Source organism: Tursiops truncatus, chromosome 11 (assembly GCF_011762595.2).
Source record: "Tursiops truncatus isolate mTurTru1 chromosome 11, mTurTru1.mat.Y, whole genome shotgun sequence".
NCBI lineage: Eukaryota > Metazoa > Chordata > Mammalia > Artiodactyla > Delphinidae > Tursiops > Tursiops truncatus.
The window spans coordinates 94981751-95004362 of NC_047044.1; the positions used below are offsets into that span (position 1 = coordinate 94981751).

At 41.3% G+C, this 22612-nt stretch overlaps 1 protein-coding gene across 1 annotated transcript in view; it reads right to left on the reverse strand.

The window, feature by feature from the left end:
* The window catches only part of A2ML1 (alpha-2-macroglobulin like 1), a 42698-nt gene that overhangs the window by 17820 nt on the left and 2266 nt on the right, over positions 1-22612 (reverse strand). Inside the window, 18 exon segments of the mRNA XM_073789053.1 lie at positions 526-598; positions 600-645; positions 1790-1916; positions 2084-2312; positions 2927-3035; positions 3668-3755; positions 5036-5227; positions 5812-5961; positions 6421-6566; positions 6795-6855; positions 9215-9442; positions 10987-11154; positions 12161-12270; positions 12605-12719; positions 13202-13328; positions 13822-13906; positions 14545-14704; positions 15425-15445. Coding sequence (XP_073645154.1) covers positions 526-598; positions 600-645; positions 1790-1916; positions 2084-2312; positions 2927-3035; positions 3668-3755; positions 5036-5227; positions 5812-5961; positions 6421-6566; positions 6795-6855; positions 9215-9442; positions 10987-11154; positions 12161-12270; positions 12605-12719; positions 13202-13328; positions 13822-13906; positions 14545-14704; positions 15425-15445 — 2235 coding nt within the window.

The following is a 22612-nucleotide window of genomic DNA, read 5'->3' on the forward strand; positions in this document are numbered from 1 at the left end:
GTATCAGGGCAGGTGGCACTGAAGGAATAGGAAGGGGAAGGGAAACGGGGAGAAGAGGCCCTGCCTGCGCTCCAGGGCTTCACTCAGAACTGGAGAGAACAGAGCTTCTCTTTGACATTCAGAAGGACTCCATTTCAACCCAGGGAGGGGTCTCTCAGTAAAATTCTTTCTGGGCTAGAGCTAAGGATAAGTTTAGGAAACTTCTAAGAGACAGGATTGACAATGGGGTTCATGATGACAGGAAGCAGCGAATGATGACATTAGGGATTTTCTTAGGAGAAACTAACATTCATTGAGTGTCTACAAAGTAACAGGTACTGTATTAGGTACTTCCATAGACCATCAGTATGGGTTAAGCAAGTAGTTAAGGGCAGAAGGGGGTCAGGGAAGGATAAAGATGAGCTACCTGATTGGAGTTGGAGTAAGACTGCTGCAAGAGACTAACTGACATGGTTAGACACACACTGAACATCCCTGGCTTGGTTGCTGCCTCTACCTCTGAAGTTAGGCCTGCAGAAAACTCACCTTGACCAGAACTGGTTTGATGAGTGTGTCACTCTGGCCCTTTTCTGGAACAAACCCCTTCTGGTCCCCAGAGTTTATTTAAGTCCAGAATATTAGTGCTGATGGTGAAGTTTACATGACCTGAGAAGAAAGAGGGCAGAAGGAAGACATCAGCCCTACTGGCAGAGGTACCAATGAGGTCTCTTCCCCTCTAGACTAGTGCTTCTTAAACTTAACGGCAAAACTTAACGGCATACAAATCACCTGCGGCTCTCGTCTGTTACAATACAAACTCTATTTCAGTATATCCGGGGTGGGGCCCACATTCTGCGGTAGGTGGCCTCTAAGGGACCCCAGTGATCCCTGCCTCCTGATATTTACACTGTTTTGTAATCCCCTCTCCTTGCCTGTGGGCTGGATTTAGTGATTCGCTTCTAATGGAGAGGATAGGGCAGAAGCAATGAGATGTCACGGCTGAGCTTAGGTTATAAAAAAGACTGCAGCTTCTGTCTCAGGTGCACTCTTCCTCTCAAGCCACGAACTCTGGAGGAAGCCAGCTGTCACGTCATGAGGCAGCCCAGTGGGGAGATTCATGTGATGGGAAACTGAAGGAGGCCACTAGCCAACACCTGAGGCCAAGAACTGCAGCCTTCAGTCTAACAGTCCATGAGGATCAAAGGCTTTGGAATGAGCTTGGACGTGGGTTCTCTCCTGGGCAAGTCTTTGGATGAGAACACAGCCCTGGCTGAACTTCATGAGAGACCTTGGGCAAGAGGCACCCAGCTAAACTGCACAAATTACTGACCCACAGAAACTGTGTGATAATAAATGTTTGTTCTTTTAAGCTGCTAAATTTTAGGGTAATTTGTTAAGCAGCAGTAGATAACTAATACACCCAAAGACTGTACTTTGAGTTGCAAGGACTTAATCCAAGAGCAAATGACATCTCATAGGATTATTGTGATGATTAAATGAGTTAATTCATGTAAAACACTTAGGACAGTGCCTGGCCCATAGTAAGTATTTGACTAGTAACATATCTCTTGTCCTGGCGTAAATATTAAAATCTCCCTCTTTCACTCTCAAAATAGTCCAGTGTGGATAATGTTTTGGTCATCTACCAAAGAATATTCACTTATTTTTTTATAACATAGACTTAGGAGGGAGAAAAACAGAGGCAAACACAAAGAAGAGGAAAAAGAAAACAAAGCAAATACAGTAGAGGAAAGGGTAGAGTTCTCAGTCTCTGTGCTTTCCTTGCCCATCTGCCACTTCCTTCTCTTACCCAGTTTGACAGCTGTGATATTCCAGTGATAGGATTCTGATTCATCAGCACAGAGACAGCTGGAGGCCTGAGAGTCTGTCCCTGGTTCCACCTGGTGCTCCTCTGATTTAGCCAGGTTAGTCTGAACCTGAAGGGGATATTTGAGTGATAAAGGGTCGGAGTAAAGGAGACAATACACAGAGGTTTAGGAAAATATGGGCGCAGAGACACCGACATCTCATTTCTTTCTCAGGGAAAATTGGTACGTTTCCAGTTTAGGGACTGACACCTGCTTCTTGCATCCCCAGCTCTTACCCAGATGCACTCCTTCAGATAATTGAAGATGGTGGCAGTCAGACGAAAGGATTCTCCACGAACTACCGAGTAAGGGAGAGTCAGATCAACAAAGAATGGCTTGAAGGCAGTCAGTCCAACAGTGGGTGAAAGACCAAAGCCTCTGGACTGGGAAGTGCAAAAAGTCATGGCCTTCCATGTGGTGATGGTATCAGGAACTGTGACGCGGACAGACTTCTTCCCTGAGTTACTGTGAGAATACAAGAACCCAGGTGAAGCAGACAGCAGGAGAAAGGCATTTGGGAATTAAGCTACAAATTTGTCTGCAGAAGTGAATATTTCGTTGCTGTTGTGCGTGGGGGAAAAAGCAAAAAGGCAACCACAATGGTGGCCCACATGAATCTCAGAGTGTGAATCTTCGAGGGAGGATGTACAAGTATGGGAGAAGGGGGGTGTCTGAGGATGTGAGGAGGGGAGCATGTGTGGGTGGGCATCTGTGTGCAAACATACCTGTAAGAGAGCCCAGTGCCCTCTGAATTGGTGAGAATATGCCTTCTTAGGGTTTGTCAAAATGAGGTGGTAAGCAGTGGGCAAGAACCAAACTAATATCAAGATGTGCCTTTCCGTTTGTGTGGCCCTGCAGTGAGAATGCACTGTCTGCACTGTGCAAATGTGAAGACGTGTGAATTTGTTTTGAGTGATTGTATGTAACTGTTTAAGAATCCAGGGAAAGAAACACGTTCTCATATCCCCATTAAACCTTCTTGGCTTGAGACTTAGGTTCATTAGAAATTATCTGAGTCAGTTCTCTGCTGAATCTACACTGTATGTATAATTTTGTTATACCTTTTAGGCATCACTTACCCAACAGGAAACAGATCCCAGAGCCAAGTCTCTGGGAAGTACTGACGAACCTGAGAATCCTCTGGCTCAATTGGTAGTCTCCTGGGAGATGAACAGGATTCTGAGGGGACTAAGAACAAGGGGAAAAGCAGAAGACTTATGTCATGTGATAAACTGAGGTGGAGAGAAAACCAGCAAGAAATTCAGAGGGAAGCAGAGAACATCCAGTCTGAGATAAGGACAGCTAGTGAGCCTGCGCTCTAGAGCCCGAGAGCCACGACTACTGAGCCCTCGTGCCACAACTAATGGAGCCCACACGCCTAGAGCCCATGCTCCGCAACAAGAGAAGCCACCTCAACGAAGAGTAGCCCCCGCTCGCCGCAAATAGAGAAAGCCCATGAGCAGCAATGAAGACCCAACACAGCCAAAAATAAAAAGATAAATAAATTAATTAGTTTTAAAAAAAAAGAGAGATGAGGAGGAAGGACCACTGAGGAACTGACTGGTCGTGAGGCTATCGGGAAATGACAGACATGGACGTCTGGCCAGGGAATGAGTAGATAAGGGCTTCAGGCTTCAAAAGCCCTCCCCCAGAGACAGAGAGAGAGTGAGATCCTAGGGAAACTGCCTTCATCTATAACCCACAATCCATTATCATTCTGGCTACTGGCTCAGTGCAAGAATAGGAGGCAAAGAGGGAGTTTTCAGAGTTCCATGATGCTAAATATCTCAGTGAATCTGCAAGCCACAGAGGCAGCTTACCTCTCCCTGGATCCCTGTATTCTGAAATTCGGTAACTGCAGTCTGTCTTCTTGATTTCGGCGTTGGACAGTATTTTCAGGCCCACATCCTGAGAGGCACCAAAGGGACCAGAGAATGAAGAGTTAAGGGGGTCCTCTCCCTTACTACAAGGGCTACTGCCTTGAAATTTCACCCTCAAAGGGTTAAACTAACACATTCTTTGCCTATTAATTGTAAGACCAATACTCAGCCACCAAGATTGGTTCACTTCTAGTCCAGCTAGTGTGAAAGCTTTTCAATTAAACTTATTTCATTGTGTTTATATATAGAGAGAGAGATAGATGTATTATGCATATGTATGTACACACATATACATACGTTTTTGCAAAATGATCACCACAACAAGTCTAGTTAACATCCATTACCATATATAATTACAAAAAATTTTTTTCTTGTGATGAGGACTTTTAAGATCTATTCTCTAGCAACTTTCAAATATGCTATACAGTATCACTAACTATAGTCACTATGCTGTACGTTACATTCCCAAGACTTATGCATTTTATAACTGGAAGTTTGTACCTTTTGACTACCTTCACCCATTTTACCCCCCTCCACCTCCCACCTCTAGCAACTACCAATCTATTCTCTGTATCTATGAGCTTGTTTCATTGCTGTTGTTGTTGTTGTTAGATCCCACATATAAGTGAGATCATACGATATTTGTCTTTCTCTGTCTGACTTATTTCACTTAGCATAATGCCCTCAAGGTCCATCCAGGTTGTTGCAAATGGCAAGATTTCATTCTGTTTTAGGCTGAATAGTAGTATTCCATTTATTTCATCGTTCAATATGTTTAATACTTCTTCCAAACGTTAGTAAATGTATCCTTATTATTTGATTTGGACTGAATTTTCTAAGGGCAGAGACCATATCAGCTCAATCAATTCAACAAAAATATATTGAGCATTATGAAGGATCAGGCATTATAGAGAATACAAAGATGAACAAGACCCACTTCCTGACCTCGGAGACCTCCTGATCAGATGTGGGCTAAAGCATCCCAAACTTCTGTGGATAAAATAGGTGCAGTAGCTTTCATAAGAGAGACTTCTGGTCTACCTCTCTTCATTTTTTCCTTCTTGGCTGATCCCATGGAAGTCAATGTTTGGAGACCCCAGAGAGAGGACTAGTGTATAGCCTCAGACAGTAGGTGACTTCTACAAGCATGAGGACCAAGTGAGGCTGCCTTACCCGTCAGGAGTTTCTTTCAAGATTTTGCCCCTGCCAGTGCCCATATGACTCTGCCTGCTTTATTAGATGTGGGTTTTCCTTTCCCCCTCCCACCACAGTTGTTTCTATGAGAACAAAATGGGTAAGAATATTTACCTGGAAAAACTGGAAAAGAGCTATGCTTTGAGGGAACGAAGGCCTCCATAGATAAGTACGCCTGCCCCAGCGCTCCTCGGGCAGTACACCAATGCGGGGCTGGGAAAACTCCCGTGGGTCAAACCCTGGACAGTCATATTCAGCCACCTGATAGGGGTAGTGACCATACCAGAATGGGAACATACGATAGACCTGAGAAAAGACAGAAAAGGAAATAAATTTTTTTTTCTTAAGAAAATAAAATATTGACATAGTGAAATCAGTTGAGAAACTTCTCTCAGATTCTCATTCTGGTGGCACAGTTTACTGCTCTTGTATTATTTCTCTTCATTATTCCAGAATTTCTTCCATCATAACCCCTTCCTCTAGTTCATCTTTTTTCATAATCTGTCACCCTTATCTCCTATTTCATCTTTCCTGATACTGATCGCTGTGACCGTATTAACCGTGTCCGTCTCATATCATCATTTCTTTCTCTCTTTTTTTTTCCTTTGGCCGTGACGCATGGCTTGTGGGATCTTAGTTCCCTGACCAGGGATTGAACCTGGGCCCACGGCAGTGAAAGCACAGAGTCCTAACCACTGGACTGCCAGGGAAGTCCCCATATCATCATTTCTACATCCATTTCCACACCAGCTTTGCTACCACCTTGTGGAGATGCAATATTTCCCTGAGACTCTCTTTCCCACTGCCTGGAATCCATCTCTTAATTCTGATACTGTCAGTCTGTCTTCTCTGTTGACTCCCTCTTGCCACCACGTCAGCAGGCCACTCACAGAGCTGTTGCTCAGCTCACTCTCTGGTCTAAGGAGCAAGACACTCTCGTCCACGGCCCGGATCGCACACAGGGACTGGGGAGCTGCCTGCAGCTGCAGGTCCACATCTGCTCCTGGAAGCTGCTGGGAAGGTGAGAAGCCAAGGGAAACCTGGGGAAGAGAAAAGGATAATGTGGGGATCAGGTCAGCCTGGAGAGGAGGAGAAACAGTCATCACCCATATGCCCTAAGTATGGTCCCCAGCTCACTCCCTCATTTTTATACTGATTTTTCTTTGTAAAGTATTGCCCTTTAGAAACAGTGTCTTGTAAAACAATTGGAAAAACTAAGCAGCACGGTAGAATAATGTAGAAAGTTTCAAAGACAGAAAGTAGAAAGAAAGAGAATTTGTGGAATAGCTATACAGAACACGTGACTTCCCAGCATGACCTTTTAAAAGAAGCGGGAGAGCGGGAGAGTTCAACAGACCATGCGAAAGATAGAGAACATGATATCCAGCTTCAATATTAACTCCTTCTTTCCCCACCCCTGCCTTATCTCCAACCCCAGCATACACAGGCTCTCTCTCTATGTCCAGACATTTCCTTCACCCTCTTCAACGCCATTTTACCTGATTGTCAAAGCACATCTCCACTGAGAACTGAATTTTGTCTGCTATAACACCTCCTCCGGGAAAAATGGCATACATCACCAGGGAAGGATCAGGGGCTAGTCTGGAGTTGAAGGTCAATGAGAGAGAGAAGGAGCTTTTCAGTCCTGAAAGGGAAGAGGGGATATTCAGGAATGGGAGTACACACTCACCTACCAATGACATCCAACCCTGTGTTTGCATTTCTTCCTGAGCCAGCTGCAGGCCTCATGGTGCAGGTCTTCTGTGGTTACTGTTATGGTCTGTTCTCATTGCTCTTACTCTTGCTTCTAGTATAAGAACTATTTCTTGGAAATTTAAAGTTTAAGTATTCCAAGAGGTGCATGAACACTCACCTTTCCTCTCAGACTTCAGGTGTTTCTGCCCCTCCATCTCCAAATTCCCTTTCCCTATTAACTAAGGAAGAGAAAAAGAAGTCATCAACAACACAGAAGTTAGAGGAGCTTAGCCTTGGCCCAATCCCTGCATCTCTCCATAAGGAGAGGCTCCTTTCGTAGTTCTGGACCCCAGGTCAGTACTTCATGGAGCATCCTTCAGCTTGTCAAATGTTGGATGGTACCAAGAGCCCTGATGACTCTTCCTCCAGTTGGAGGTCTGTGACAACCACGGGGTGGGTGGGAGGAGACAAAGGCCACCACTGCCACGGAGCCAGAGAGAATACATAGCTGACACCATTTCTTGAAGATATCTAAGCTTTATTCTTTTATAATCCTTGTAACATAAAGTCTACTAAAATCCATCCTTACAACCTTTTATTTAAAACAAATTTTTTTTATTGAAGTGTAGTGGATTTACTATGTCGTGCCAATCTCTGCTGTGCAGCAAAGTGACTCAGTTGTACACATACAGACATTCTTTTTTTATATTCTTTTCCATTATGGTTCATCGCATAGTTCCCTGTGCTCTACAGTAGGACCTTGTTGTTTATCCATTCTAAATGTAATAGTTTGCACCTACCAACCCCAAACTCCCAGTCCATCCCTCTCCCTCCCCCCTCCCCTTGGCAACCACAAGTCTGATCTCTATGTCTGTGAGTCTGTTTCTGTTTCTTACAACCTTTTAAAACTTATCACTCAATTGAAAATTCGGTGGAGGGTAAAGGGGTTGGGGATAAATTAGGAGTTTGGGACTAACATATACACACTACTATATATAAAATAAATAATCAACAAGGACATACTGCATAGCACAGAGAACTATAAATATTTTGCAATAACCTATAAGGGAAAAGAATCTGAAACAGAATTTATATATATATAAATTATATATATATATATAAAAATAACTGAATCATGTTGCTGTACACCTGAAACTAACACAACACTGTAAATCAACTATACATCAATAAAAAATTTTTTAAAAAATTCAGTGGAAATGAGTATACCTTGAAATTGTCTTGAGTCCTTCTGACATTTGACTCTCTGGAGGAGAAATCTCTTTTTAACTCTCCCTTCCTCTTCACTCTCCCTTGAAACTGAATTCACTGAGATGCTTTCTAAGCAGGCAGGCATCTCGGGCTCCAGTCAAGGGCTCTCTGGCCAGTTTCTCAGACTATCTTCCACACTGAGCAGCCCCAACTCCACTTTTCTAGGCCTCGCCACACTTCTGTCCTGAAGACAGTACATGTATTATCACTCTGTCTTATTATTTCCCACCTACCTCTCCTCATTCTGTTATTTAGGATGATTGTTTTAACTTGATGAAGACACTGGAATGATTCAGGGGGAGAAATTCTCTCAGAGACTTTAAGGAGATGATAAGGGAATAAAGAGACTCTGGACCATCAAACCCAAGGTTCACATGAGTCTAAGTTCCTCACGATCATCAAGATGACCAGTAAAACTGCTTGCCTTTATATTTCTTTCAGTCTACAAGTTGTGACTTTATTTCCCCAGCAGAGCTGCTATCAATGTTAATTTTTTTTTGCAGTACGCGGGCCTCACATTGTTGTGGCCTCTCCCGTTACGGAGCACAGGCTCTGGACGCGCAGGCTCAGCGGCCATGGCTCACGGGCCTAGTTGCTCCGCGGCATGTGGGATCTTCCAGGACCGGGGCACGAACCCGCATTCCCTGCATCGGCAGGCGGACTCTCAACCACTGCGCCACCAGGGAAGCCCTCGATGTTAATTTTTAACCCTATGTCATCTATTTAAAAATACTGACCAATGAAACACAGAATGAAATTTATTCTGAGTTGCCATCCCCTCCTCAACCTCCCTCTTACCCATCCACCGGGCTCCCTTTCAGCCCTGGTCAGCAACATTGTCTCATTTATTCCTAGTTTTATTTCCCCACACAATTTCCCTGGACTCCTGTTCAAAATCTCTTTATTCCCCATTTCCCCCCATCTTTTATACCTATATAAACACAGTGGCCACTGGCCACATGTGACTACTGGAGCCCATGAAATGTAACTAGTCCAAACTCCTTTAAGTATAAAATACATACTTTGAGTTTCAAAGATTTGCAATGCAGCTGAAACACAGAATGTAAAATATCTATTAATAATTTTTTATGTTGACTTCATGTGGAAATGATCATATGTTGGATATACTAGGTTAGACAAAATATATTTTAAAAGTTAGTTTCCTCTGTTCTTTTAATTTTTTTAATGTGGCTTCTAAAAATTTAGAAATTATCTACGTGGCTTGCATTATATCTCTATCCAGACTGTCTGTTCACCCCGTCTAGCTCACTGTCTTTATTCCCTTTCCTTCCCAACACACTCTCACCCATCCCCATTTCCCAGTCTCACATAGTAGGAGAAGATGACTTCCTGGTCAGGTTCTGCATCAGCTGGATCGATGTAATACTCCACCAGCACTTCCTGGGGCCGGCCACATTCCAAGATGCCATTTGGCCGGTGGAGGGCAAGGAAGCTGCGAGTTGTGCTGTAGAAGGGGTCCAGGTACAGGTAGGCATTGTGGTAGTAAGGAGGCATTTCTTCTGAATCATATGCCGTTTCTTCCAATTCGAACATGCCCTGAGAAAGAGAGAGAGAGAAAAAAAGGCCTTAAAATTCATGTACCCCAACCGTATGGACCCCATGGACTTGTTATGATTCTCAAATCTGTACTGCCTAAGAATGGCATGTAGATATTTCACTAGAGGTTCAACCAAGAATATTTGAGGAGTCCATAATAGTGGTTATATGCAGCAGCATGTTGGTACAAAGGGGAGTAAAATAAGGGCTGAATTATAGTTGTCAGGAAGCAGGAAATTGTGGATGATATAACTTCACAGACTGAAGCAGGGAAGAGATAACTGTGACTAAGAAATTAAAGGATATATCTCAGAGGTAAGAAAACTAGTTATAGAGGATAATAATCATTTCTAAGTGGAGTGACTGAATGATGCCTAGAGTACAGAAATACATAAATTAGCCAGAGCAGAAATAATATGTATTTGCTTGAGTAGTGTAGCTGGATGATTGCATTAAAGGCTTCAATTCTTCATCCCTCCCCATAGCAACATCCTTTTTTATAGTTTTTTTTTTCTTAATTTTATTTATTTTATTTGGTTGCACCAGGTCTTAGCTGGGGCAAGCAGGCTCCTTAGTTGTGGCTTGCCGGATCCTTTAGTTGAAGCACACGTTCTCCTTAGTTGCGGCCGGCGGGCTCCTTAGTTGTGGCATTCGAACTCTTAGTTGAAGCATGCATGTGGGATCTAGTTCCACGACCAGGCATCGAACCCAGGCTCCCTGCATTGGGAGCGCAGAGTCTGAACCGCTGCACCACCAGGGAAGTCCACTTTACCAAGTGTGCCCTTTTAGTCTAACTGTGGACCTACCATGTGACTTGTTCTTGGGAATGGGTGTTAGCATACGCAAGATAAGTAGAGCCTTAGAAAAGCCCTTGAACGTCTGCTTTGCTCTTGCATGTCTGCTTTCGCTCTTGCATCACTTCACTGCCATGGGAATATACCTGGGCTAGCTCGGTGGATTGTGAGACGTGTGGAGCGCCAGCCTACAGTCAGCTGACCCACAGACAAGGAAGTCCACCAAGATCGGTAGAGCTGCCCTTCTGTCTAACCAGCTACAGGAGCAATAAACACTTCCTGTTGTGTACACTAAAGTTCTGTAGTTGTCTGCTAAGCAGTAGTGTGTGGCAACTGATAACTGATACAAGTAACCTTCCCTATAAGTTATGCAAAACCTAGAATTCTCTTCTTTGTTATTTTAATGAGCAACAGAAAGAGGGAAAAGGGGAATAGGAGGAAGAAGATGACTCTGAACCACTTTTTCCTCCCTAATCTGATTTCAAATAAAGGATCAGATAGAGATGGAGTTAAGTTATAAAATGAATTAGTAGAAATAGCAATTTTTATCTGAAGGTCATTTATTTGATTGTTATTAAAAATGGGATCTAAGAAAAACTTTTTGTCAGCTGAAGGGCAGGACCGGTGAATAGGGGAGATGGAATTCCCCAGGGGTGGTGGGTGGTGGTGTAGTGGGGGGAAAAGGAAAATTTTGACGTTTTCCTTCAGGGAGGCCTTCCTTCCTGGAAAGCTGGACCTCCCAGTGCTTACCTCCAGAGAAATGCCTTTCCCGTCCCAATTAGCCGTGTCCAGCTCGAAGGCAGCAAGACCTTCATCGTCAGTCGTTAGGGTCTGCTTCATGGTTCCTTTTTCGCCACGAATCATCAGAAACACTGTATGACGCTTGAGGGGGGAGTCATCATGGCCCCTAACTCTTATCTGAGGGGTGAAGGTCATTAGGGCATTAGAGTCAGGTTTAGTGTAAGTTTGAAACTGTAAGAATACATTTCAGGAAAGAGTCCAGAGAAAGGTAAATGTGGAAAGTAGGGGTTGGAAAGTAGGATCTATGAGGAATTGAAAAACACACAGAAGTAGCTTGGCAGGGAGCAGAAGTAGATTTGCCACATGGGTTATGAAGCGTCAGGGCCCTTCATTTGCATACACCCCTGCCAAGCCTCTGTACATTTTTTTTGCTTTCATTTTCCTACAGAGAGACCCCTTCCACTCCTAAATTGTATAATCCTTAGGCTTTAAGAAAGTCTGGATCTACTCTTGGTCTAGAGAAAAGATGACTAAGGAATAAATGGATCTAAATATGTACAACATTCTTGTGTTCAGCAGTTGTTTGGGAAGTGAAGAAAGCTAAGCTGGAGAGAGGGGTAGATTGCTGGGAATCAGCAAGAAAACACTACCAATTTTTAAATCTCTAAAAACAATGCTTCAGGAGCTATGAATGGCTCTCTGTCACAGGAAGCTTGATATTAACCTTGCCTAGATGCAGAAGCTCAGACTAGATGATCTCTCCAGATAACTTGCAGCTCTAAAATTCAAAGATTTAAACATGAGAATGTGAACCCCTGGCATGAGGAAGGGCACTGAAGTCACATTAATATTCAAGGCACGTGTCATACGAGATTAAGGACACACAGTGCAAGGAGTTAAGCACATACTCTGAGGCAGGCTGCCTGGCTTTGATCATAGTTAACACTTACGAGCTTATGACCTTGGGAAAATCATTTAACCTCTCTGTGCCTCAGCCTCCTTATTTGTAAAGTGGGGCCAATAACAGTGCCTAACTCAGGATTGTTGTAAAGATTAAACAAGTGAATACACATAAAGTACTTCGAACAATGCTAAGTTAGCTATTATCATATGTGTACCGGAAGGAGGTGACAGTGGATGGTTAAGCATTTTTTTGTCTGTGCAGAGACAAGTTTTAACATACCTTTCCACTGAAGGGGAAATTAGGGTAATAATAATAATTGGTGTCTTCAAAGGTCATTGAGCCCCTTCGTGAAGAAACGTCGATATACCGAGTGGTATTGGCCTCCACTCCTGCAGAGGGAAACCAGATGTATGATGATCTAAAAACCTGATATCCTCACCTTCATGTTTAACATAAAATCCCTGAAAGGATGGTGCCACTGGAAGTAGGAAGCTGAATATATTTCTGGCCAAAGGTCCAAACCAACTCCTCCTCCTCAAACTTTTGGAGAAACAGGGAGTGGATGGCAGAGGGAATCTGGCATTTCCCTTTGACTGTGAACTAGGAACAGAGTCCCTTCCAAACAGCGATGAGGGTGGGTCTTGACTCCTCTGAGTAGGTCTGGCTCTGGGACAGCTCTTTTCCCTTCTCTTTTCTTAATGAACCAAGGAGCATCTCACTTACCTGTCCCTTCTTCCACCATAGTAGCCACGATACTGATGTCCCATCTGTAAGAATGATCAGTGAAGTTGAAGGTAGACATGGCCACAGAAGCTGAGAGGCATCCTGCTTTGTCAGTCTAATGACACAATCAGAGAGAGAGAGAGGGAGAGAGAGGATGAATAACCTAATCTTTACTTCCATTTCATGATGTCCTGTAGAAGAAAATAAGTTCTCATCTCTATACTTTCATTTCTCCAATTTTAAGATAGAAACCCCATCCCATAACATGAAGTATATACCCACACATATATAATTATAAAGCAACTTGGAAGTTCCAAGATATGAGGAGAAAAGAACCCACTTCAGGACAGGAAAATTTTATCTCCCAAGGGTTTAGGTTAATTTCTTGATTCCAAGGCAGATTCTAAAAGGCTTTATCTTTCGTGGGGATAAAAAAGACTGCCTTGTTCTTTGGAACTGGGATAATAACCATGTGAAATGCTTTCTACTTTGGGTTTTTGTTTGTTTGTTTGTTTTTAACCACTTTTCTATATTGGTGCTTACTTACTCTTTAGGACATAGGAACTAAGGTTCCTTTTCCACATCCCATTTACTCACCTTTCCAGAGATATTCTTGCATCTGTCAGACGGGAATTCCCCTTCTGACCTTGGAGACCAGTAAATATATGCCTTTTGACACACTGATACATGCACTATCCCAGGCACGGGCTTTCCATAGGTGTACCTAACCCAGAAAAGCATGAGAGTCAGAGTTGGGCAATTCTACTTACGATCCAACCCTCCTCCTCCAAACACCACTTTTCCTTCTCTCTCACATTCCCACCTCTGGAAGTACTCTGACAGTCCTAGCCTTCTCCAGCTCTCATTCACATCCCTGCTTTGCTCAAAGCCTTAGAGTATTGCCATTTCACAATAAATACCATCCAAAGGACAACAACAGTGTCTTTCTTTTTCCTTACTCCTATTTCCCCATGGGATTCAATATTGTGCTCTGTACAAAGGAGACACTAAATCAATAATGCTGGCTGAGACAGCAGTGGAAAGTAAGGACAGAAGCACAATTAGAACATGTGTTCTTGCAGAACTCTTGACTCTGGACTACATAAAGCATCCCAAGGTTTAGCTGCTACCTCCACAATCCCTCTTTCCATAACACTCCTTCACAACATCTCTCAATATAGCTTTAATCCTCACTGGATCCAGAGCTTTATTCTTACCTACAGCAAATTTTCACCAAGAAAGAATCGTCGACCATTGATAACTGTTTGGGTTCCACCACTTCCAACTTAAACTTAGGCAGCACTGGAGAGAGATGGAAAACGAAGAGGAAGAAGGTTTTACCATACAGGTAGTGGTCAAAAAGAGGTAGTTTAAAGTAGAGGGGTATAAAGCAGTGATAATTAATTAGCTAATTAAATTAACAGGGCATTATTAAGGTAAAATGCTCCTGAAGTTATCAGCCGGTTTAGCACTAAAAGGAATAAATAATCCCTCTGGGGTTTTTTTTGTTGTTGTTTTTAGATAAGAAGTGGATTTATTTAGAGAGAAACACACTCCACAGATAGAGTGTGGGCCATTTCAGAAGGCGAGAGGCCCAAGAATATGGGGCAGTTAGTTTTTATGGGCTGGGTAATTTCAAAGGCTAATAGGTGGGAGGATTATTCCAACTATTTTGGGGACGGGGCAGAGATTTCCAGTAATTGGGCCACTGTCCACGTTTTGATCTTTGATGGTCGGCCTGGGAACTGTCATGGCTCTGGTGGGTGTGCCACTTAGCTGATGCTAATGTGTTACAATGAGCGTATAATGAGGCTCAAGGTCCACTGGAAGTCAAATCTTCCACCATCTTGAACCTGGCTCCTAACAGATTTTACTTGACCTTTGCTGATTTTGACACAAGATTATGTCCAACACTTTGACCTACTAATTCTCCCACCTACCATATTCTTCCACACTGAAGGTGCCAAAGGTCTTGCCCTCTGCCACAGCCACACTGTAGGTGCCCAGCGTCGCCTCTGGTGCCAGTTGGAAGGACAGGTCTACAATGCCTTCCCTGGGCACCACGTTCAGCCACTGTGCAATCCTATTGTCGTTTGGATCCTGTGTCCATTAAAAAGAAATCCCATGACGTGCCTGCCTCTTTGATTCCCACCCTGCGCTGCAGAAAGCAGGTAAAGAAGCAAAAAGAACCTAAAGAATCCCACCCATCGCTCGTGACCCCCATGGTCTGTGTCCAGGAAGAAAAGGGCCCTTGTGGATACAAACAATCAGACTGAGTCCTTTAAAATGTTATCATGTTTCAGAAAGTGGGCTTTAGGATGCCCTTTACAAAGAGTGATTATTCTTGGTCCCTTAAGCGGGGCAATGCTGAGGGGACTGATTGTAAGATACCTGAATGATAGGTAATTTGACAGAAAAATGGAGGGGAAGCTGTGAGGAATTTCGCCTTCTTAATACTTCTCACAGGTATTCTTGTCATGTTCAATGGTTGAGTGTCTGTGATAATAGCCAACCCAAAGACTAAGAGTACAGAACAAACCCTCGTTGGATTGATACAGTACAGAGAAGGTACAGGCATCAGAGTAGGAAGGTTCATCACTATAGAGGTTGGTGTCCTTATTTACAGAGGTTTAACACTGAGAGGGGCAGGGTGGGCAGAGGCAAGAGAACAGGCACAGCTTAGGCGGGATTGCAGGTACTTTGTGCTGGTGCAGAGTCTCAGGCTCTGGGCCAAGATCCCAGAGTCGTTGCTGACTTCAAGCTTTAGCACCAACCACCTTCTCCACAACTGACAGAAAAGAAAAAGAAACTTCTACTTACTTGCAGTTCCACAATGGAGTACTGAAAAGGAAAACCAGATAATATGGGTTAAAGAAGAACCATCAATAAGGGTAGGCTTGCTGAAAGCAAAAAGTTCACGAAGGCCTCTCTCTTCCTCTGTTGCCCACTCCCTCCTTTCTAAATGTCTCTTTTGTGCCCTGGTAAGAGTAACAGTGGGGCAAAGGCTTACTGGCTGCCGGAGGAGAGAGAAGAGCTTTCCTAAAGGGATTGCCAGTCTCCAAAAAATTTGAAGAAATGGAACTTCAGACCCTCAGCATCCGTCAGTGCTCTGTGACTGAGCTCTTTGCCCTAAGAGAAAATATTAGCATCTGGGGGCTCCACCGTGTTTAAACCTCTTCTTGGTAGCTGACGTTCTCCTGGCCTCCTCCTCCACTTTCTGAATGCCAGTGGGCAGGAACCTTTCAAGCATTGCAAAATAACTTCTTAAAAAAAAAAATGTTTAAAAGAGCTCCATCAAAGGGTCATGTACCATTTCCTCAAGCAAATGGATATTAAAACCACTAAGTTTAATTGGAGAATGAGTCATTGTGCTAGTTGTCAAAGTGTCACACCAAAATTACTTGCTAATTTCAAAAAAAGGACACACCTTATCGTTGGAGAAACTAGGCTGTCATCACCTTAACTAAGTAATCAAACTCACCATCACTAATAATGGGACAACCTGACATTATGTGCCTCCAGAGATGTATTTGAGGTTCACAGCATTACCTAGTTTTCTTTCACCAAATATTTTTTACCGAAAGTTTAGCTTAAACCTAATTAAGACTTCAGAGCTACTTCCAGAAGATAAAGGAACAAGTTATATTACACAGTAAGGAAATAATCAGGCAAATCAAGAATAGCAAATATTCCATAAGACAACTAGGCTTCCTCAAAAGTCAATATCATATTCCAGAATGCGGACATTCTGTAAGTCATCTAGCCTGATCTCTCTCTCACCCTCTCTCTCTCAAAAAAAAAAAAAAAAAATCAATCTAATAAGAAAATAAGGGGGATTTGTTTAGATTAAGAGAAATTTTTGAAATGTAACAATCAAATGTAATGCATGAATTTGATCAGATCATAGTTTGGAAAAAAAAAACTCAGTTATTTGGAAAAATTAGAACTGAACATTAAATGATATTAAATAATTATTGTTAATTTTCTAAGGTGTTATAATAATATGACGATTATTTAAGATACACTTTTGAAAGATGCAGGCACCTAAATAAATAAAGCAAATATTAACAGATATAAAGGGAGGAATTGACAGTAACACAATAATAGTAGGGGACTTTAACACCCCATGTACATCAATGGACAGGTCATCCGGAAAGAAACTCAGTAGGGAAACAGTGGCTTTAAATGACTTATTAGACCAAATGAACATATATATGTTCATATGTATATGAACATATAGAGAGATATATTTTTATATATATATAATATAATATAGAACATTCTATCCAAAAGCAGCCAAATGCACATTCTTTTCAAGTGTACATTGAACATTATAGCATGATAGACACATGACAGGCCACAAAAAGAATCTCAATAAATTTAAGAAAACTGAAATCATATCAAGTATCTTTTTCAACCATGACACTATGAGACTAAAAATCAACTACAAGATAAAAACAGCAAAAAACATAAACCCATGGAAGTTAACCAACATGTTATTAGACAACCAACGGATCACTGAAAAAAATCAAAAAATAAAATACTTGGAGACAACAAAAACAAAAACACAATGATACAAAATCTATGGGATGCAGCAAAAGCAATTCTAAGAGGGAAGTTTATAGTAATACAAGCCTACCTCAGGAAATAAGAAAAATCTCAAAAAACCCCCACAACCTAACCTTATATCTAAAGGAACTAGAAAAGAAGAACAAACAGAACCCAAAGTTAGTGGAAGGAAATTATAAAGATCAGAGCAGAAATAAATGAAATAGAGGCAAAAAAAAAAAAAAAAAAGAAAAGATCAATGAAACTAAGAGCCGATTCCTCAAAAAAGATAAACAAATTGATAAGCCTTTAGCCAGACTCATCAAGAAAAAAAAGAGAGGGCCCAAATTAATAAAACCAAAAATGAAAAAGGAGAAGTGACAATCAACACCTCAGAAATACAAAGGTTTGTAAGAGATTACCATGAATAATCACCCATCAATAAAATGGACAACCTAGAAGAAATGGACAAATTTCTAGAAATGTACAATCTCCCAAGACTAAACTGGAAGAAACAGAAAATGTGAACAGACCAATTATCATTAATAAAATTGAATCAGTAATTTTTTAAAAACTCCCAACACACAGAAGTTCAGGACCAGATGGCTTCATAGATGACTTCTATCAAACGTTTAGAGAAGAGTTCTCAAACTATTCCAAAAAATTGCAGAGGAAGGAATGCTTTACAACTTATTCTATGAGGTCAGCATCACCCTGATAGCAAAACCAGACAAAGATATCACAAAAAAAGAAAATTAAAGGCCAATATCACTGATGAACATGGATGCAAAAAGCTTCAATAAAATGTTAGCAAACCAAATCCAACAGTACATTAAAAGGATCATACAACATGATCAAGTGGAATTTATCTTAAGGATGCAAGGGTGGTTCAATACCCACAAATCAATCAATGTGAAACACCAAACAAATTGAAGAATAAAAATCATGTGACCATCTCAACAGATACATAAAAAGCTTTTGACAAGATTAAACATCCATTTATAATTAAAAAAAAAAACTCTCAACAAAGTGGGTATACAGGGAACATACCTCAACATAATAAAGGCCATATATGACAAGCCCACAGCTAACATCATACTCAACAGTGAAAAGCTGAAAGCACTTCCTCTAAGATCAGGAGCAAGACATTGATTCCCAAAGAAGTAAAACTGTCATTGTTTATAGACAGCCTGATACTATACATAGAAAATCCTAAAGATGCCACCAAAAAAATAACTAAAACTCACCAATAAATTTGGTGAGGTTACAGATACAAAATTAATATACAGAAATCTGTTTCATTTCTACACACTATCAGAAAGAGAAATTAAGAAAATGATCCCAATTACAATCACATCAAAAAGAATAAAATACCTAGGAGTAAATCTGAGGAAGTAAAAGACCAGTACTCAGAAAACTATAAGACACTGATGAAAGAAATTGAAGATGATACAAACAATGGAAAGATATAACATGTTCATGGATTGGAAGAATTAATATTGTTAAAATGACCATACTACCCAAGGCAATCTACAGACTCAATGCAATCCCTATCAAAATACCAATGGCATTTTTCACAGAACTAGAATAAATAATTCTAAACTTTGTATGGAAACACAATAGAGGCCAAATAGTCAAAACAATCTTGAGAAAGAAGAACAAAGCTGCAGTCATCATGCTCCCTGATTTCAAACTATACTACAAACCTATAGTAATCAAAATGGTATGGTACTGGCACAAAACCAGATACATAGATCAATGGAATAGAATAGAGAGCCCAGAAATGAGCCCACACATATATGGGCAATTAATCTACAACAAAGGAGGTAAGAATATATAATGGGGAAAAGACATCCTCTTCAAGAAATGGCGCTGGGAAAGCTGGACAGCTACATGCAAAAGAATCAATGTGGTCTACTCTCTCACACCATACACAAAAATAAATTCAAAATGGATTAAAGACTTAAATGTTAAACCTGAAACCATAAAAATTTTAGAAGAAAACATAGGCAGTAAACTCTTTGACATTGGTCTTAGTAATTATTTTTTGGATATGTCTCCTCAGGTAGGGGAAGAAAAAGCAAAAAATGTTTAATGGCACTACATCAAACTAAAAAGCTTTTTCACAGTGAAGGAAACTATCAACAAAATGAAAAGGCTGCCTACTGAATGGGAGAAGATATTTACAAATGATATATCTGATAAAGGGATAATATCCAAAATATACAAAGATTTCATACAACTCAACATCAAAAAAAGCAACCTAATAAAAAAAAAAAAAGGGCAGGACTTCCCTGGTGGCGCAGTGGTTAAGAATCCACCTGCCAATGCAGGGGACACGGATTCAAGCCCTGGTCTGGGAAGATCCAACATGCCACAGATCAACTAAGCCCATGTGCCACAACTACTGAACCTGTGCCCTAGAGCCCGCGAGCCACAACTACTGAGTCCACGCACTGCAACTACTGAAGCCTGCATGCCTAGAGCCTGTGCTCCACAACAAGAGAAGCCACCGCAATGAGAAGCCCATGCAGTGCAACAAAGAGTAGCCCGTTCGCCACAACTAGAGAAAGCCCATGCAGCAATGAAGACCCAATGCAACCAAAAAATTTTAAAAAGAAGATGTAATATATATATATATATATATATATATATATAATGGAATATTACTCAGCCATAAAAAAAATGAAATCTTGCCAGTTGCAACAACATGGATGGACCTAGAGGGCATTATACTAAGTGAAATAAGCCAGACACAGAAAGACAAATACTGTATGATTTCACATATATGTGAAATCTAAAAAACAAAACAAATGAACAAGCATAACAAAACAGAAACAGAGTCATAGATACAGAGAACAAACTGGTGGTTGTCAGAGGGGTGTGGGGTGCAGAAAGGAAAGAAATAGTTGAGGGTGATTAAGAGGTGCAAATTTCCAGCTGCAAAATAAATGAGTCATGGGTATGAAATGCACAGTGTGGGGAGTATAGTCCAAATCTATGTAATATTTTTGTAGGGTGACAGATGACAACTGGACTTATGGAGATCAGTTGAAATGTTTAGCAATATCAAATCATTATGTGATGTAACAGGTACTAACATAGTGTTGTAGGTCAATTATACTTAAAAAATAAACAAACTCATAGAAAAAGATCAGATTTGGGAATTCCCTGCGGTACATGATTAGGACTTGGCGCTTTCACTGCCGAAGGCCCAGGTTCAATCCTTGGTCAGGGAACTAAGATCCTGCAAGCCATGAGGCCTGGCAAAGAAAAAGATCAGATTTTTTGCTACCAAGTCAGGGGATGGGGGGATGGGGAATTGGATGAAGACGGTCAAAAGGTACAAACTCCCGGGCTTCCCTGGTGGCGTAGTGGTTGAGAGTCCGCCTGCCGATGCAGGGGACACGGGTTCGTGTCCCGGTCCAGGACTATCCCACATGCCGCGGAGCAGCTGGGCCTGTGAGCCATGGCCGCTGAGCCTGCACGTCTGGAGCCTGTGCCCCGCAACGGGAGAGGTCACAACAGTGAGAGGCCCGCGTACCACAAAAAAAAAAAAGGTACAAACTTCCAGTTACAGGAGACATAAGTACTAGGGGTATAATTTATAACCTGATAAATATAATTCACACTGCTGCATGTTATATATAGAAGTTGCTAAGAGATTAAATCCTAAGAGTTCTCATCACAAGGAAAATTTTTTTCTACTTCCTTAATTTTGTATCTATATGAGATGATAGATGTTCACTAACCTTATTGTGATACAGTACTGTATCATACAGTACTGTATGCCAATTATATCTCAATAAAACTGGAAAGTAAAAAACAGTTATCTCAGGTAATAGCTCTCTTTCTGGCCCAATCCCACACATACACACACCCCCACCCCCATTTACATTCTTTTAGGCATTTAAGAAAGAAGTAAAAGTTTCTCCTGACTCTCTGGGACCTTGATTGCCTTCAGCTCAAAATAATCCACATGCCAAAGTGGCACATTTAGGGTGGCAGTTAAGGGGTGGGGAGAATATTCTGCCCTCCTTTCTTAAGGGAAGAATAGGACATGTACAAACCGGGCTCTTTATACAATAGGGAGGCAAGTATCACTGAGATTACTGTGGACTGCTATAAATTCTACAAAAAAACAGAACAAACAAAAGAAACCAGTTCCTCAGATAGCAAAGTACTTTTCTCACACAGGGAGTCAAGAAGCAGATTTGGACACCAGTCAGGCAGAAGCAGTCTCTGGAAGGAAACAAGTGTTCAACTAGGAAGATAGCATTTGCACTGGAAGCTGCCTGAGGTTTCTGAATAAATGGGTGTAGCAACCAAGTTAGATAGAATCAGTTAGTATCATGTATGCTTCAGTTGCTTGAGGATAAAATCCTGAACTTTGTAAACTCACAATTTTTGTCACTCTGTTACCGAGTAAAAACATGTTTAGTTAATTTCAGTGTTTCATTTGGAGTTTCAAATTCAGTGTTTCAAATTTTCAGTATTTCAAGTTGGAACTTGGAGCAGGGGCTGACTAAAGAAATGGTGTGAGGAGGAAGGAGTAATTTGACAACAGAAATAGAGCATAGCTATGGAAATCAGAGCACCCCTCAGCAATTCGGCTCAATTTGAGCATAGGAAAGATAATGTAAGAGGGGTAGCTAATGAGATCAACCTCCAGGGGGCAGTAGAGTCTAAAATAACTGGCTGTGGCTACACTTTAACCCTTGCATACCCTCTTTTCAGCTCTGGAATCAACACTCTGTTTAAGAAGTAAGTACTTAATATTACACCCAACTGATAAAGAATACAGCTGATATGAAGAAGAAACTGAAAAGAATTCTAAATCGGGAAAGAAAGTATTGGTTGGAGGAGGCTACCAATTAATAATAAGCTTATAGCTTCCCTGTGCACTGGGAAAGGAAACAGCAGTTCTGAAAACATGGAGATGGAAATATAAGTAATGCTTTCTCCAAAATTATCTTTTAAATTTTCATTTGAATACATGGGCTGTAACTGAAGGAAAAAGAAGACAGCCAGGAGTGTCTGAGAGGTCTTTCAAAAGCACTTAGAAATGACACAAGAAAAAAAAAATTGAGAGCAAACCTATCATAAGGCTAATGATTCTAGCGATCAGGTAGTTCAAGGAAAATTTAAGTATTCACCAAATGTTACCACATTTTTACCTTTGGCAACAGAACTTTACCTTAAAAGAATTGTCTGCTCTATAAATTACCTTGCCTCATAGCAAAAAAAAAAAAAAAAAAAAAAAGATGGTGGGGGTGGATATTCTTATTTCTTCCTTCTATTAAATACACTCCTGAATTATTTCTTAGTATTTGAACTGCAAAGCCACTAGGTGTCACTCCTGGAAGGAAAGTCTTGAAGTTTGCAAGAAACTCTTTTAAAAACAGCAGCAAATGGAACCATCTCTCAGGAATGTTAACCTACTTGATGTTCTCAGCTATC